An 18,474-nucleotide genomic window follows, 5' to 3' on the forward strand; every position below is an offset into this window, starting at 1 on the left:
TTATTAATATTTTCTTTTTAATGCAAAAAAAGAAATTAAAAGTTTTATAGATACTCAAAAACCTCCTTCACCAAATTTTAAGTATAAAAAAAGCTCTATCCACAGTATCTACAAAATGAGGAAAGTTACTAACTGGGACTGAAGGTCTGGTAGAGAGCAGACCATACTTTGTGTTTGGGGAGAGCCCCGTTTCCTCTGTGAGCTTCATTTCTGCTAGAGCCCTCTGGCGTCCTCTGCAAATCCACATACAATTCTACTACATGGTAACCCTGCATGGCAGCCCAAAGCCATTACTACTTTCAGGAGATACCATATCTTTTTGATAACTCTGCCAAACTATCATTTGAATAAACTTCTGAAGTCTTCAAGGAAAAATTCAAAATGTAATTATGAGCAGTCTGCTCTATTTAGATTTCCTGTCAAATAAATGATCCAAATTGTACCAAAAATGGCATTATATCTCATGTGAAGAAACTTCTACTGTCATACTCTACTTCAACTATCCTTAATAAATACCTAAGGAAGATATTCAGTAGACATCCATGCTGATTAGCACTGTGAATTAACATTTTAATTTCTTTTTTCTTATTTGAGAGAGAGAGTGTGCAAATGGTAGAGAGGGGCAGAGAGAGAGAGAGACGGGGAGAGAGAGAGAGAGAGAGAGAGAGAGAATCTCACGCAGTTTCCATAGTGAGTGCAGAGCCCCCTGTGGGGCTCTGTCCCACAACCCTGGGATCTTGACCTGAGCTGAAATCAAGAGTTAGACACACAAACGACTGACCCACCCAGAAGCCCCCATTTTCATTTCTAAATTAAGTCCTAATGAGACAGCAAAACTTAGTAAAAAAAGCAAATTAGCCACTGAACTATCTCCTTACCATCTACCATACTAGAGGCAGAAAAACAATTTATGTATGTAGAAATATGGATTATAGAACATTAGCATAGAAAAACAATAGAAATAACATGATACCTGCTCTATATGAATACTTGCTCAGGCATTGTAATGGTTGCTTTATTATATAGTACCTTCATATTACTACCTTACAAAGACTGTTATGTATATTATATCACAAATGAGAAAGCTGAGGCACAAATGGTTAAGTGCATTTGTGATATTACAAATCTGATAAGTAGTATAGTTACTATTTATTCATTAATAAATGGAAAGTAACCAATTTCTTGAATGACCACCAGGGTACATTTACTAAGTCACTGGGCCATCACAAGATATCTTTCTTTTACATAGTGGAAAGAGGATAATTTTGGAAGAAGAGGTGGGTAAGAAAACGCATGCTTGCAGGGAGGCATCAGACTGATCACATTTTAGGAAAATGTATATATGCAGGTTGAATGTGTGGAAACTGATTTCCTACATACCTCTTGGAAAGTCTAGATAGCTTGAGGAACACACATAGCCTTTGAAGATGACTTAATTAACAACACCAGACATACAGTAAATACTCAGTAGATGCAGATGATTATAGAGAAAGAAATGTATAGAACTATGTTCAAGTATGCTGGTTGTCATAAAAGCTTCATTTTTCAATCTGAATATTAATAATTGACATCCTGGCTTCTATTGCTCTCTAAAGTTGTTTTGCCATAAAAGTCTAATTCCCACTCAGGCTGTTGACTAGTCAGGCTTCTCAGGAAGGACCGACCCTGATATTTATATACTTATCCAATTACTGTACACAAATCTATCTAAAAATAATAAAAGACTGGGGTGCCTGGGGGGCTCAGTTGGTTAAATGTCCGACTTCGGCTCAGGTCACGATCTCACGGTTTGTGGGTTCAAGCCCCATGTTGAGCTCTGTGCTGACAGCCAGCTCGGAGCCTGGAGCCTGTTTCCGATTCTGTGTCTCCCTCTCTCTCTGACCCTTCCCTGCTCACGCTGTCTCTGTCGCAAAAATAAATGAAACATTAAAATTTTTTTTTTTAAATAAAAATAATAAAAGATAACCCCTAAATCTCTTTTAAAAAGCTCTTTACTCTTTCTTGCTTTTTTTTTTTGTATGAAAAACCAAGTAAAGACTCAAGAAATGGACTGTTTATACCACATAGTTAAACACTTTAATTCAGTATCTACCGTGTCCAGGACTGTGATAATTGGAGGAGACAGAGTCATCAAAATGGCAACAAAACAATCTCAAAAATTATCATGAAACTGGCTTATAACTGTAAATCATGTTCTTTAAAAGATATTGGGGCACCTGGGTGCCTCAGTCAGTTAAGCATCTGACGGGCTCAAGGCATAATCTCACAGTTGGTGAATTCAAGCCCTACGCTGGGCTCTGTGCTGACAGCTCAGAATCTGGAGCCTGCTTCAGGTTCTATGTCTCCCTCTCTCTTTCTGCCTTTCCCTCACTTGGGCTCTGTCTGTCTCTGTCTCTCAAAAATAAATAAATGTAAAAAAAAAATATAAATTAAAAAAAAAGATATTTCTGGGGGCTAACCTAGGTGGCTCAGTCCATTGAGCGTCTGACTATTGGTTTCGGCTCAGATCATGATCTCATGGTTCATGGGTTTAAGCCCCATGGTGGACTCTGTGCTGATCAGTGTGGAGCCTGCTTGGGATTCTCTCTCTCTCCCTTTTTCTCTGCCCCTCCCCTGCTTGTTCTCTCTCTTTCTCTCTATCAAAATAAATAAATAAAACCCTTTTAAAAAAAGAAATGCATTAAAAACAGATATTTCTGTTATCTGGATTCTCATTGCTTTCTACTGAGGAATTGATTTTTCCCACTTTCAAATCATTACAATTAGTGAAGCAAGCACATGTCTATCACAATTAGAGTAACAATCAGTAACAATCGAATACACTCACCAGCATCGCTGTTGGCCTGACCTTTAGCACTACTCAGCAGCTCATTCTAGCTTTAGATTCTCATATTATCATCAGAGAATCAACAACAGGAATTCCACCATTAGTTGAATACTGTGTCATAATCTTCCACATGTATTATTTTATTTGATATAACAATACTTGGATAAAATCAAGTCATTGCATCTTATAGTTAAGAAACCTGTGTCTATAGATTTCAGTACCTGTTTCTACTGCCTCATGTTCATCACTGCAGTAAAAGTGAGCCAATAAATATGCTGCACATGATGCTACTAGGTAGGATGTTGGGTGACCAAAAAGAAAGTTTATCACAAATCCTCATTAATCGAGAATCCAGGGCACGTTTTCCCCAGGTGGCCCCAGTGTGTAGCCAAAGGCCAAAAACCTTAGATTGTCTTTGAAGGGCACGAATGGAAAACAAAGCTGTACAGTTAGGGAAGGTGAGCCAGAGCCTGGCTACACATCCAACATGTAAACAAAAGCCTTTTTGTTCCTGCACACTTTCTTAAAAACTTCTCAAATACACAGACAGAATATTTAGAAAATAAGTTTTAATTCCAAAGCTAGTTTTGAAAGCAAATCTGTTGCTACTTCAGCAAAGATGGTGATGACACTATGCCCTTAATAAAGATCATTGATTCTTCAGTTCTCGTAAGTGGGTAGCAATCCTATAAGCGATGTTTCCATCGCTTTCCAGAGAATGAATGGTGTTTCTATAACTACAATATAGCTTCCAATGAAAGCATGTATTATTTAAGAATCAGTATTTTCTCAAGCTGGTGGGGTATGAAGGGATTCTGTCCTACAGTGTGACTTCAGGCAAGTATCTTCACTGCTCTGGGCTTGTTTACTCTTTCATAAAATAAGGGGCTTCGCCTAGGTGTGTCCATTAAGTGTCATTCTAGAACTAAAAAAGAATGCTTCCAGGGGCTAACTGTAGTCAAGAAGAAGTTGGGAAATGAGATTACATACAGTTTATAACTCTGTCTTGGTCCCCGTGGCTTGACACATTGTGGAAATGCATCAAACAAAATTTTACCTCTTTCCTCAGCATTTGACATTTATAAGATAATTACCATTATAACTCATTTCCAAAGAGATGCTTCATAAGTTAATAAGAAATACTTTCAATTACTACTATTTCTGTTACTATCGGTAGTCTACATTTATTAACACTTTCCTTATTATGTCATAGGCACCAAGTTGACATCATATATATTTTTAATTAATTCATTCATCCTTATCTATCTACCTATCTATCATCTATCTATCTATCTATCTATCTATCAATCATCTAACTATCTATCAGTTTTGAAACTTACTTTTTCTATATCGGAAATTTCAGGCTAAAGTAGAGTAAGTTGTGGCTTAAGGGATAAGCTAAGTGAGACTCCTTGAAGGATGTTTATGAGTATAAAAGCTTCAAAATCACATATTTTTAGTGACTTACAGGGAACATTAAATTTTGTTTCTGGGAATTTTCTTTCATCTTTCTTTATTCCNGAACAAATCTGTGATGTAGGTACTATTAAATTCAGCATGTTATAGAGAAGGATACTAAGGCTCAAATTTTAGTGAGTCTTCAAGGTCTCCCAGTGAAGTTACAAGTTGTGCCTGTCCAAAGCCGCACTTAGCCAATATGCAACAATGTCAACATAGTTTGATGTCTCCATCCACAATTCTACCACCGTGTTTGTGGAACAGCTAATAGAAAATTTAGTTTCATCCAAATTATCACATAAGTCAAATGAAGAAAACATTATATATTTCTATAATAATACAGTAAAATAACCATAAATTTGCCTAAAATAATAACAATGAAAGCTATCTTTATGAAATGTGATAAAAGTCAAACCTTGCCATATATTTTTTAAAACCAGAAATATACACATTAAGCCAAAAGTTGTTGTGCTTCTAGTTTTTTCCCCACTAATCTAAAAATACATTTTAGACAGTACCACGAGAATTGTACATCTTTTAATAAGCTAAAAATGAGAAAAATGGCTGAGTGTCCTCTAAGTATATTAATGCTGTATCAAATGATCTTGGACACAAATGACATTGCTTACATTTGAGGAAACATGGAAGCTCAAATATGTAAACATAGATGTATGAGGCCACTTGTATGTGTAACATTTCAGTAACAGCTTTTTTTTCTTTTTTTTTACCTCCTAAACTTAAGACTCACAACAGGAATGAAAACTTGCGGGAACTGTATGTATATTTTATATCGTGGATGTGATGAGTACAAAAAGAAATCAGAGACGCTGTTGCTAGAGAAAAGCAACTTCTATTATTTTGTAATAGTTTAACGCTACTCATTATATTTCATTTTAGGAAAAGTCTAAATTCAGTTTTTGGAATCATCTGTCAGTTTATAATTTTAGAACTATCAACACTTAAAAATAACAGATTTTTCCTTTTTTTCTAAAACGTTTACATATCTGTCAAGAATATAAGTAATAAGCTCAATTTGTAAATCCTGCAAATACTTCAAAGACTATTACAGAGTTAATGCAAAAGGACTCATTAGCAACAAACGCCATCTTGTGGTCCATGTTTTTATTATTTTGTAGTAAGTGAATTTATAACTCAAAATCTGCTAAAGATAGAAAGAAACTTGGATATAATTTAGTCCCTTTCTCTCATTTTTACACATGGAACAACTGGAGCTCCAAAAGGTCTAATAAATTTAAAATGTTCAGAGGAAGAATTAATACAAGAGCCAAAATTTGAATTAAAATCTTTTCAACTCATACTTTTTCTATACCACATCATTGTTTTTGACTAATAACAAGCCAATTACATGAAGTCTGTCCAGTTAATCACATTTTAGTGAGTCTTCAAGGTCTCCCAGATACTTTAAACACCAAGTTTATCTGTGGTCGTTTAACCATACCTTGAAAGTACAGCAAACTATAAGGAAGACCACATTTACCTTTGATTTACTGGAAAATTATCAAGGCACAGCAATGATGTTTTGCATTATTTTAAAGCATTCCACAAGTGTTTTTAAATTTTATTCTCCTTAAGATTTATGAGGGCAGTGTGTGGTAGTGTTGGGAAGTGGAGGATTATCAACACCTCTACTGACAGATTAGAAAATTGGGTTTAGAGAAGACATGACTGAGATTTTACAATCAGCTAGTGGTAAGCATCCTAGTATCCAACTTTAATTTGTTTCATTAGTAAATCCACCTCTTTTCTTCATGATGTTCTATCATAACAGTGCTTACATGTGTATATATGTGTTTTAAATCCTTAGTTCCATTTCTTTACAGAAACTGCTATAATTATTGGCCCATAGAATATAATATAGTCTGTCATTTGTGAGGCATAAAATGAAAGTCTTTGATTCAGAAACTTGATATTTCCAGAAATTATAAATATGTAATCTTCTATTCAAATATTTGACTACCATAATAGCTAAAAAATTTATCTAACCCAAAGGATGGGAAAGAGGCACAGAATGACTATGCTATATAGTCCATATAACTGTTCATCTCACAGCTAAACTCAACTTCATTTATATAAAAGAGAAATAACATTGCAGAATGAGATTAATGAGAATATTTTAAGAGAAATTTTTAAGAAATCAGATATCTAAAAATAACAAAAATCTTCAAGACTTCTATCAAACATAATAAACGATGTCCATGGTTATGTGAAAACATGTGCTGTAGCTATGGCTTTTGAATGTGCAATTCATACAGAAATTATCACTTAATAAAACAACAGAATATAGATGACTACATAAGTCCACTTATATGCAGATTTTTTCCAGTTACAGTACTGTAAATATATTTTTTCTTCATTATGATTTTTTTCCTTTTCTTTTTTTTTAAGTAGGCTCCTCACCCAGGGCAGAGCCCAATGCAGGGCTTGAACTCATGACTGACATCAATACTTGAGTTAAGATTAAGAGTCAGATGCATAACCAACTGAGCCACCCAGGCACCCTTCCTTATGCTTTTCTTAGTATCATTATTTTTCCTCTAGCTTACTTTAGTGTAGAAACAGAGTATAACATGCAAAGTGTGTGTTAATTGACTATGTCACCAGTAAAGTTTCTGTCAACAGTAGGCTATTAGCAATTAAGTTTTTGGAGAGTCAAAAGTTATACGCAGATTTTTGACAGCACGAGGAGTCATTATTCCTAACCCCCATGTTGTTCAAGAGTCAACTGTAGTTAATTAATAATTACTTTGGAATTCTAAAAATGATAAATGCTTGATTTTAAGGTTTCCTGAGGAGTAAATAAAAATCACACCTGGCTGCATCTAACCTTAATTCTATAATTGACTATTTTATATACTTTATATAACAGTTGAATATTAAATAGATTATAAACTTTTGTGGCACCTGGTGGCTTAGTCAGTTAAGCATCCGACTCTTGACTTCGGCTCAGGTCATGATCTCACAGTTTATGAGTTCAAGCCTCACATCAGGCTCTGTGGTGACGGCACAAAGCCTGCTTGTGATTCTCTCTCTCTCTCTCTCTCTCTCTCTCTCTCTGCCCATCTCCCTCTTGTTTCTCTCTCTTTCAAAAATAAGTACACATTTTTAAAAAATAAATAAATTATAAACTTTTAAGTGAGAAAGGACACTATATTAATTGTTAAGAGAGGAACAGACTCTTAGGAAACGGAACTTCAGAGCAGTGCTTCTCAAACCATCTATGGTGAAGAACACAACTTTTTCTTTCAATCTCCAAGGACCACTGAGTGATCCTACTGAGCGTGACTCATTTGCAGTTCATTTCACATGAATCACCACAAAAGCCAAGTCATACCCAAATTGGTCAATATTTAATCAACATAACAAGTCTTAATCATCTACTTGGATGTCATGGTGATGTCTAATTGCTCTAGAAGATTTTAATTGATTACTTGTAATTTCTGATTTATCTTGTTATGAATCTGTAATAAGCAACTTATGGACTGGGCATTGGTCTACATTTCAAGAAACATTACTTCGGAGATCAACATAATTATGCAAGTTTTCCCAAATTGTGTTCCATGATATGCTAATCCTGCAAGAAGAAACGCTGATCTAGTCAAGGAAATTATGTCCTCAAATTCACAAACCATATAAGCACATAAAATACCTAAGAACTTCTTTAGGAAATAAACCTGTTCAACTTTATTTAATCCAAACCTACTTGACTACAGAATCCTTCTTTCAAGAGTAACACTCATTACCATTACAAAAACTAATTTTCTATAAAATGCATTGCGAGATTCTAGCATAGACAGAATTACTGATTTACATTATTCAACAACTGTTTAAAAACTCCCAGTTTTTAAACTCATTTCTCTATAATACAATTTAATATAATTTAGAAAATTTTAGCACATAGGAAATAATTTTTTATGTGAGTTCAAATTATATAATTTCTAAGAGTTGTATGGTTTTAGACATATTATCTGGAGCAATGACAAAATCTGTAATCCTTCTTTCATGACTGTCCTCCACATACTTTTTGGATGAAGAAGCATTTCTAAGACCATTATCATCATAACCTTATTCTGATTACATCTTATTTGTCAATGTATCTTTCAAAATGCATCATTAGAACTGAATTCAGTATTTTGAATAGTGAAAGATGTAGATAATTACTTTGCTCTTTTCTTTTATAGTCATAAGTGTCTTCTAGCCTAACAAGACCTTAATATGACTCTCATAAAGCTTATTATTTTTTGAAGAGACCATATTTCAATGTGGTCACCAAGATAAAGACCTAGTGAATTAAATAAGTTGATTTCTGCAAAGTATACTATCATTTCACACAGTGAAGAGAGTTTTATTGCAAAATAATTGTTGCTTGAGTATAAAATTCCTTTGGAAAAAAAATAGTTAGAGGTAGATTTATGACTTGGAATATGAAAGCAGGACCGTGTCATCAAGGTAGAGGATAATATTTACCTTTTCACTACAGTGGTAGGGGAACATCCATCTGTATCATCAAAAACCTGTATCAAATTACTAAGGTATAAATTCAAAAGGTAGGTGACTACAATAGACCAGTCTTTCAAGCCAAGTAGAATTGAGATTTACTCTAAGAGCTCATAGTTACCTAAACTTCAGATGGTTTTACAATAAAGGCTCTAATGAACATTATAAATCTTACATTTCTATTAGTTCCATAGTCTTTTCTAAAAAATATTTGTTTATTCCATAAACGGCTTCTGCGAGCAAATAAATCTGAGACATTAAACAAAAGTGAACAGGTTTTTTTTTTCCCCTAAAGAGTTTCTTGGAAATGTAAATGTGCTAAGGTACATTGCCAACCTTCTACAATAAAGTGAAACAGTTGAACTAGATGAAAGGCACTTAAGCCGTCATACCTAATAATAGCCAAAGTAAAATCAATGGAAGTAAATGACTGTGTGATCAACTATGCTCCCAAATATACAAGAGTTATAGACCCAAAAGAGCTATATACCCAGGAACTTCCTCTGATATTTGCAATAGTTGATTTTAAAAAATTATTTATAAACTATCTTTATTTATTTTAATATTTTTATTTATTTCTAGGAGAGAGAGAGAGAGACAGCATGAGCAGGGGAGGGTCAGAGAGAGAGGGAGACACAGACTCTGAAATAGGCTCCAGGCTCTGAGCTGACAGTCAGCACAGAGCCCGATGCGGGGCTCGAACCCACGAACTGCGAGATCATGACCTAAGTGAAAGTCGGACGCTTAATCGACTAAGCCACCCAGGCGCCCCTATTTATAAACTAAACTTTATCTTTAATGTGGTTTTCCTCAGTTCAGATTCTCACCTCTTCACTTATCTAAGATTCCTGGTATAATCTATCAAGCTGAGAAGGCAGTTTTCTGGCCTCCGTGGTAGCTAATCTCCAAAGATGTCCCTCCCCCCAATCAACCATTAGAGAACTAGAATAGTCTCTCATGAACATTCTAAGCAGGTTTTCACTGATGATTTATTTCCTTAATCAATGATGAAGCCTCTCATCAAACAGTAAGAATATAAAGTTTTAAAATCTTAGGATAACACAGAGTTATTTGTCTCTGTTTTCCTTGCTCTGATCATTATTACTGTGTAGCTTTACATTCTATTTGAAATAGGAACTGAATGCTCACTGAAAAATGATTTCCATGGCATAGATAGTAAAAAGACAAGATTAATCATTAATTAATCAGTAGTGTTGGTCTCTATATTAAAAATAGGAAGGGAAAGCTCCTAGGTATTCAGTGGATTGCCACTGATGGCAGTAAGAGAAAAACTTGGTGTTTTCTTTTCGATGACAATGAGCATCACTAAATGAACTGATTGGATGGTCCAAAGAAAAGTGGTGGGATATAGCCTGAATTTGCTAATCCAGACACTAGACTCAACCAGTGAACGCCTTCCAGTAAATAAGTAGATAATGTGGGCACAAGAATGTAATGGATTGCAAATTTTAACTGGTATAAAAATGGTTAGGCTGATTAAAAATCTAAGCATCTTAGCTTCTCAAGCTGGTGTGTTTGCTTTCCAGGAAGTCTAGTCTACACATTGGGAATCTATTCAATCTGTGGGTCTATAATGTAGTTCTGAAATATTCTCCAAAGAGTTTCAAAGATATACCCCCTTCTGAAGGGCTGTTTTAGCACCATCAAGAAATCTGTCTTCTTGGGTCCCAGAGATCAGGTCAGGGACCAGCTTTAGTAAATGGAATTGGGCATGAATATAAAAAGAAACGTCCCCTGACTTGAATACCTTCCAGAAAATCCCTTTCTGAGATAACTGAATTATTCCCAGCTGTTCTTATGATTAGGGAGTTGAGGCACATTAACTTTAAAGAGAACAGCTATTTACTCAGTTTTCTCCTAAGAGATTATCAATATAAAATATAACTTAAATGGTTCCATATAGACCATTTATTATGTCTCGGACCCAACATTTCAAAAAAAAAAAATTCAAAAACTACTTGTCATTCCTTGGCATCAAAAGTATATTAAATAACTATCTGTGTAGATCATCTAGCACTCTCATCATTTTCTCTACAAGAAAGGCTATTCACAAAGGCTTTATTTTGGAATTGGATATGGTATATATCAGAAATTACAGGGGTTACATATTTTGGAAACAGGTGTCATTTTTCCAGTATTCCCCCCAATTTCCTCTGTATCTAATTTTAGTATTTATCTAGGAATGGAAATTAGTCTGCAGGTCTCCTGGGTGAGCAGAAGTCTGTCAATCTTCCCAACATAAGTCAGTTTAGAGTTAAGGGCTACAACTAAGGCTCTGTAAGCACTGCTTTGGGGCTGGTGAAGGAAGAGGTTTTGCTTTGTTCGTTAAAAAAGAGAATATACCTAGAATTCTCTTTTTGTGGCAATGGATAGCTGTTTTTTTTTTTTATTATCTCTTCATATATACTGGATTATAGTTACCTTTTATGTATATTTGCCTAAACCTTTCAACTTACACTTTCATTCTCCTGGATGGAGAAAACAAGAATGAAATAGAATTGAAGTAGTCCTGTATTTTCAGCTTCCTTAACATGGTTTCCATTAGACATTCACTTTAATAATTTTATTAAAGCTTATTAAATCCTAGTTTTCGTGCATCCAGAGAAGTTCCTTACATCCAATTCCATGTGGCTGATATTACTTGGAAGTCATTCACTTTTGTTTTTCCAGAAACCCCACTTCGTTCATTTTGAAATGTGCCTTCTGACACTGTTTATTGTGTCTTCATCTTTGACCAAATCCCTCTTTTTGTATCTTTGCCTTTCATAGTCTATGATCCACAGGTATAATCATACCTAATTTTTTAACTGCTTCACTTTTAAAAAATTGTTCATTCCTTGTACGTCAGATTCTCTCTTTGAGTCTGTGACTTTAAAATGACAACTAAATTTCTGTAACTTTTTAAATCACTTTATTAAGTTCTAGGGAATATGACTGAGAATGGCCAGAGTTTCCTTCCTTTGCTCTTACGTCCCAGATTTTGAAAACGGTACTTTCTTCCCAGGTTTCTCTCATGTCACCTAACAGTTCCTCTATGCTGAATTGAATTAAGTCTAGGAAAGCCATTCCCCCTCACTGTTTCTTTTAATTCATGTAGATGAGCACAGAGTCTATAACTCCTCTGATTCCCAGTTTTTACAAGAAGAATGAAATTTTGGACAGATATGCATATATTTTTTAATTTCTCTAATTTTTAAATGGTCCATAAATAATTGGACTTGGATTTTAGGAAAGTATTAGGTGCATTATTCATATGGCTATATATACTCTTAAAATAATTTTATTTCTTTCTTCCTTTATTTTCCAGAAAATGTCCTACACTATAATCATTTTTTTTGCTTCCTAGACTTCCACGTTGATATATGTATTTGTATTATTCAGTAGTGATAGAACCTTTTGATTAAATCTGTTCATTACAAGTAAATAAAACTAATTTAAATGTTGTTCCTTAAAAAAAATTAGTACATAGTAAAGCTGTAGTAATCAAGTGATAAATATATATACTTTTTATTCTTCCCCAGTAAACTGTAAAGTCCCAAATGGCAAGAGTTAAAAGTTTGAATCTGGATGCTCCCAAGTGCTTAGCAAGAATTTTGATGTTAACAGAATTTTAAATGAATGATTTCACATGAGACAGCTGACACTTTTAAATAAAATTGATATAATTTGAAATGAACTGAACTCTGATCTGGTTATTTCTTAAAATTCTTATCTAGAAAGTTTTAAAGATCTAATGTTCATAATTATTTTTAGTAGTATTATTTGTGAGAGCAAAAAAATAGCATAAAGCCTCAACTGTTAGCTGTTACCTTTGCTAATAGAAATATACTACCAACATGTATTATATTAAAATTATATTATATGGGAAAGTAAACAAATGAGAAATATGGAGCTCAAAATAACACATATCCACTGTCATCATCCTGACACAAAATAGATAAGTAATCATATGTTTTTATGCTGACACATTCAGAAGGGGTCAGTAGAAATTTTAAAGTATTTTGATTTGAATATAGTAAATTTGTCTATAATTATATTTAAGTATACCACTCTCTCTAGGAGAAAAGGTTATGAGCATTCTTTACTTATGTTAGTGTGCCTAGCTTTTGTTATTGTTTTTGTTTGTTTTTAGTGTGCATGTACATTAATTTTATAACCACAAAAAGGAGGCTATGAAACAAGGACTTCCGTACATTAATACTGTAAAGTAAACTGTGCAAAGTAGTAAACTATATGACTTTAGGTATTATAGTCACTTAAGTATTATAGTCACTTAACTATTAAACTGCTTTATTTGGCAAAAATTAACATTATGTGATCTTTTCATTATGATATTAAAATTTCAAAAAGTAGATTCTTTTTTTTTTTTTTAAAGATTTTTTAAAATGTTTTTATTTATTTCTAGGAGAGAGAGAGAGAGACAGCGTGAGCAGGGGAGGGTCAGAGAGAGAGGGAGTTACAGACTGAAACAGGCTCCAGGCTCTGAGCTGGCAGTCAGCACAGAGCCCGACGCGGGGCTCGAACCCACGAACCGCGAGATCATGACCTAAGCGAAAGTCGGACGCTCAACCGACTAAGCCACCCAGGCGCCCCTCAAAAAGTAGATTCTTTAGTCTGTAATATCTACCAAGCATCACTTCCTTTCAAATCTCCATCATCATAATCATCATCATTACCATCAGCGTAAACAACCATATAAACAGATACTCTTTTGTACCTAATAGAGAGCAATTAGAATATGTCCATGTACTTAATGCAGCATGTCATGTTTTATGGTTTTAGCATCCCCTCACTTTTTATCAGGAAATAATTTTCGTTGGTTATTTGGGTACCCATACACTTTGAAATTATTCACCCATGTTCAACTGGATTTTTTGCTGTAGTGTCTTATTAATTCTTGTTTTTTAAAATAACTCATATTTATTCTTAGTTATTGGTCTTATAGGACAAAATGAAAATAACTTTATTTTACTTACTTAGAGTTTATGTGGAAATGCCTGTTTTATATTTGGTGCCATCTCCAGATAAATTCACACATCTAAGGACTACATTTCATTATGACAATAGCTATCTTCTAATACAGACCCATGTCTCCATAATCTGATTTTCCTGTCACTTAGCTATTTAAATTTTAAGTTATAAATAAGCTGTGACCATTTTACTTCATAAAACAAGTCCAAAGGCAAATGTTTATACCCCAATTCATCTATCATACTAGGAACAAACCCCTTTTGGAATTTATATTTGCAAACGTTGATGAAAAAGGAGGTATTTCCGCAAGAATGTGATTAAATTAAAAAGGAAATGGAAAGATTCTGGAACATTTCACTTCTCTGTATAACTAAGAGATTCTGAAGTTAACAGATAACAGCAGACTGTTACTGTTTCAGGACACACAGTCTGTGTGCTAATTAGAAAGCCTTGATTATTTAAGGGCTCCAACTTCCTAATTATGCTTGGACTGATATAGCAAATCAGTTAAAAGTTATTCACTCAGGAAAAAAAAAAAACAAATAATTGACGCTGCAGGGGTTTTTTGAATTTAAAGAAAAATTCCCTCAAAGTTATACATCTAAGAATGCAGTACACTTGATACATTTTTCGTAACATTTATAAATATAATTCACTTGGAGGAAGAGTTAAAAACATACTGATATTAAACTGCTGTGAAGAACAAAACTAGCAATATGACACAGTGATGCTAATTTAACGGTTTCTAACAAAACAATATTTTATATAATTTGAAATCAGTCTATGAGACTGACAAAAGTATGAATTTATGTGACAGGTAGAGTCAAAACCCAAACATTTTAGTTGGAGTTCAGTGGAATTGCCACGAACATTTTCAAACTTAGAAAAAAAGCTTGCAGATCCTATCATTTAAAGGAAAATATAGTCAGTGTATCTGTCATGTGATTTTTACACTCTAAAATATACTTATGTTTTACAACTATAATTACCTATAGTATATTGCATATTTTAATTTTTGAGGCATTTTCCATAAATTATTTTGGTTGACTGTCATAACAATTCTGTGACATCAGAATGGACAGGTTGTAACGTAGAGAGAAAGTTATTTTTGTGGATTTAAATAGTTAAGTGGTAATAAATCATTCAACAAAAAAAATTTATTCATTTTTGTTTTCTATTTTTATTTTTTTAAGCTTATTTATTTATTTTGAGAGAGAGTGAGAAAGAATGTGCATGCGAGGGAGAGAGGAGCAGAAAGAGGGAAAAAGAGAATCCCAAGCAGGCTCTGCACTGCTAGCACAGAGCCCAACATGGGGCTCAATCTCATGAACTGAGAGATCATGTCCTGAGCTGAAATCAAGAGTTGGACGCTTAACCAAATGAGCCACCCAGGGGCCCCTCAACAAAAGAGTTTAAATCATTTCAAAATCTGAGACTCATGGGAAATTCCTTTGAGATACTTGAATTTACTTAAGGTTGTTAATGCAGAATAAAAGAATTAAGGAGAGAAAATGATCTTTGCAATCACTTGAGTCTCTAGGCCAGCACCATGAAATCCCGATGTCAGTGCTCATCTCTGTCCAGTACTGCAACACTCTCTCTTAAGTCTCCTCGCATCCAGTTTTGTTTCACTCTGAGCCATAAAAGCCAAAGTGACCTTTCTAAAAGGCAAATCTGATAAATATTGTCACTTCCCTGATGAAAATTCAGTGGCCTTTCCTATTTCCCTTAGAATGAAAAATAAAAGACTTGTACTACGACACCCTCTTCAGCATAGTGTGGTTCAGGTCAAACGGCAGCAAAATAGGGCACCTTGGTGTTTGGATATTTTAGGCTGAAGGAGTCAGAGACTATGGCAGAGGCAGGAAGGTCACTTTGATCTTCCATAACCCTTATCCCCTGGTGCAGGTGATAAAACCCTCATATGAGAGGTGCTCTCCTTATAGCTAGAAGAAAGGAAGGTCCTTATCAAAGGAAAGGAACATAGAGAAGACACCTAACAAACAGCTCTTGTCAAGTTTCCCCCAGTTTATTATACACACTTCATACTCCTTAATCTACCATGTTTCTACATGACTGCCCACTCTGCAGCAGACCTAGCATAAAATACTCACGTCTGCTTCTTAGACTCTATGTCCTCAGGAAGGCTTCTGTGTCACAAAGAACTCACATTAAATCAGTTTGTATGCTTTTCTCCTGTCAATTTATCTCTGTCACTTTAATTTCAGACCCAGGTAGGGACCCTCAGAGGGTTCAGGAAAACATTTTCCTCCTCTACAAACCTCATTTTTCAACTCAACATGACCTCTGCTTCTCCAACCTCCAGAAAAGAGCCTCAGTTATTTGAACATGTTCTCACACTTCTAGGATTTTCTGCATGTATTTTTTCTGACTGGAACTCTTTCTCACATTTTTATCTACCTACTTCTTACTCATCATTCAGGTCTCAACCACATCCTCTGCAGAACTTTCCTCATTCCTTTTAGATTAGGTTAGATGCCCTTGTAATGTCTTTCTGTGCTAGAATGTATTAAACCTTATTATAATCTTTTGTATTAACTGGCTGTTTCCCTTGGTGACTCTGCCTACATAGGAAAGGCACTGTGATTATCCTGCATGCTATGGTCTCTGCAGGGCCCAGCACAGTGTCTGTTGGAAGCAGAGGCTTAAGTAACTCTTACTTAATGAAAATAGTTAATCTTTTCAAAATATACAATATTTTATAGCATTAAACTGGCATGCACTATAGACTATTGAGCATAAATGTATCAATTTCATACAGTCATTAATTTAGCCAGAGATAAAGTTAAAGATGTTGAAAATGTACCTGCTAGGAAAAGTATGTTTAGAATAAGCTAGATTTAAAAAAAAAAAAAAAAGGATAGTATAAAATTCATTTAAAATGACAACTACATTGGGGAACTGTTAGTTGTGAAAAAAAAAAAAAGATAAAAAACAATCATTTGAAAAGCAAAAGGATGACTAGGTTCTATTTTGAACTTAAAAATAAAGGAGAATAGCATGCTCTTTGTTGAGGTTTGAACAGCTATAGAAGTCAAGGTGGAAATGGCAGGGAAATTAGTAATGTACAGGACCTGATTTGATTTTCTGCTCACTTAAACCTCTGGTACTTTTCTCACGTTGTAAATACTTTATAACATAAGAAAGGGAGAGGACGAGGGAAGATAGGTGATTCAGTGGCAAGCATTGTAAGATGCTTTAAAAAATTCAAATCCTTCCAAAATAAGAAACTGTGGGGAAAACAAACAAAACAAAATGGTAGCATAATTCTTCCCCACATCAAGGCTCAAATTAGGCACCTGGGGCATGCTGTGTAAGAAGGAGACTCTCCATCCTTCCTCCACATAAACACATTTGTTTCAGTGGGGGGGTTCAGCATTACTCAATTAACTGGCAACTCCATTGGCACTGAGCCACCAAGGAGGCTTTTGAATGTGATACGTGGTTCTTTACTAGACTTTCAACAAAGGACAGATAGAAAGTAAAAGAGAGGATAACTTTCATAAAATGAAGCAATATTACATATCACTAATTACCTGTTCATAATAGTGGATGTTCTCCTCAGCCATATCCGTAAATGCTGACTTGATATCATTTTGCATATTATGTCTCCATCTTTCCCAATCTGCTTTCAGGGCATTATTAGCGCATTCCACTTTATCTTCAAGTTTTCCAATCTCTTCTGTAAGCTGAATTAGATCACAAAGAGAGATAAATTGATCTATGTATTCCTGTTACTAAATGAATTCATCAAATCTAAGCTGAACATTATATTAAAACATCTTAAGAATAATTCTTTGGAAAGTCACTAGCACTTACCATGTGTAATAATCAGTTATAGTAAAAAGAAGACTGGATTCAGCCAGAGATGCTGAGTGGAGTTCTAAGATCAACCAGCAATTAGCATTTGACCTTGGCTAAGTCCGTCAAACCTTGGGCTTAGATGTCACTATTTATAAAACAGAGGAACTTGAACTATAAGTTACCTTAAAATTCTTTTGCACTAACTCTCACTACCACTACTGTTTACGGTGATAATATTTTTGTTAAAAGGTATGGTTTCATTCACCCACTTCCTATTCCTGGGCTTCATTTTTCAATTGTTTTTACTAGAAAGATCAATTAACTGACCGGTTACTAAATTCATTCAGATTATGCAGTCCAACCTGGAGGCCCAGGGGATTAACTTGACAAATTTCACCAAAGTAATAACAGAAGCAGGTTTGGATTTCAAGATGCTTAACACCTAGTCCATACGTCATTAGACAGGCTTAGCGTGATAGTTACACCTCCTCACCGCCTCACCCACCAACCTTCGAGCATGTAATTCATCAATTTATTGTTTTGTATTTTGTGTATTTATAAATTATATATTTATACATATTTACATATATATTTATTCATATATTCAGCATATATTTATTAAGTGCCTTCTCTGCACCAGGCATTTTTCTAGGACTTGGAGATACAGTAGGAAGACAACAGACAAAAATCCCTGCTTTTACCAGAGCTTATACTCAAATGGGGAAAGACAAACAAAAAGCAAGATAAATGAAATAGGGACAATCAATTGAAAATTTAGGCTAAAAATAAAAATGAAGCAGAAAGGTAGACAGGGAAACATGACGATGCAATTTCACAAGATGACAGGCGAAAGCCTA

General features: G+C 34.5%; 1 protein-coding gene across 1 annotated transcript in view; it reads right to left on the bottom strand.

Moving 5' to 3' along the window:
* Positions 1–18,474, bottom strand: part of SNX7 (sorting nexin 7) — a 101,094-nt gene that overhangs the window by 8,579 nt on the left and 74,041 nt on the right. Inside the window, exon 8 of the mRNA XM_077746099.1 lies at positions 17,350–17,502. Within this exon, the coding sequence (XP_077602225.1) occupies positions 17,350–17,502 (153 nt within the window). The remainder of the gene's footprint in view (positions 1–17,349; positions 17,503–18,474) is intronic.

This window comes from Crocuta crocuta, unplaced genomic scaffold, assembly GCF_008692635.1.
Source record: "Crocuta crocuta isolate KB4526 unplaced genomic scaffold, BGI_CrCroc_1.0 scaffold48, whole genome shotgun sequence".
In the NCBI taxonomy this organism is placed as follows: domain Eukaryota; kingdom Metazoa; phylum Chordata; class Mammalia; order Carnivora; family Hyaenidae; genus Crocuta; species Crocuta crocuta.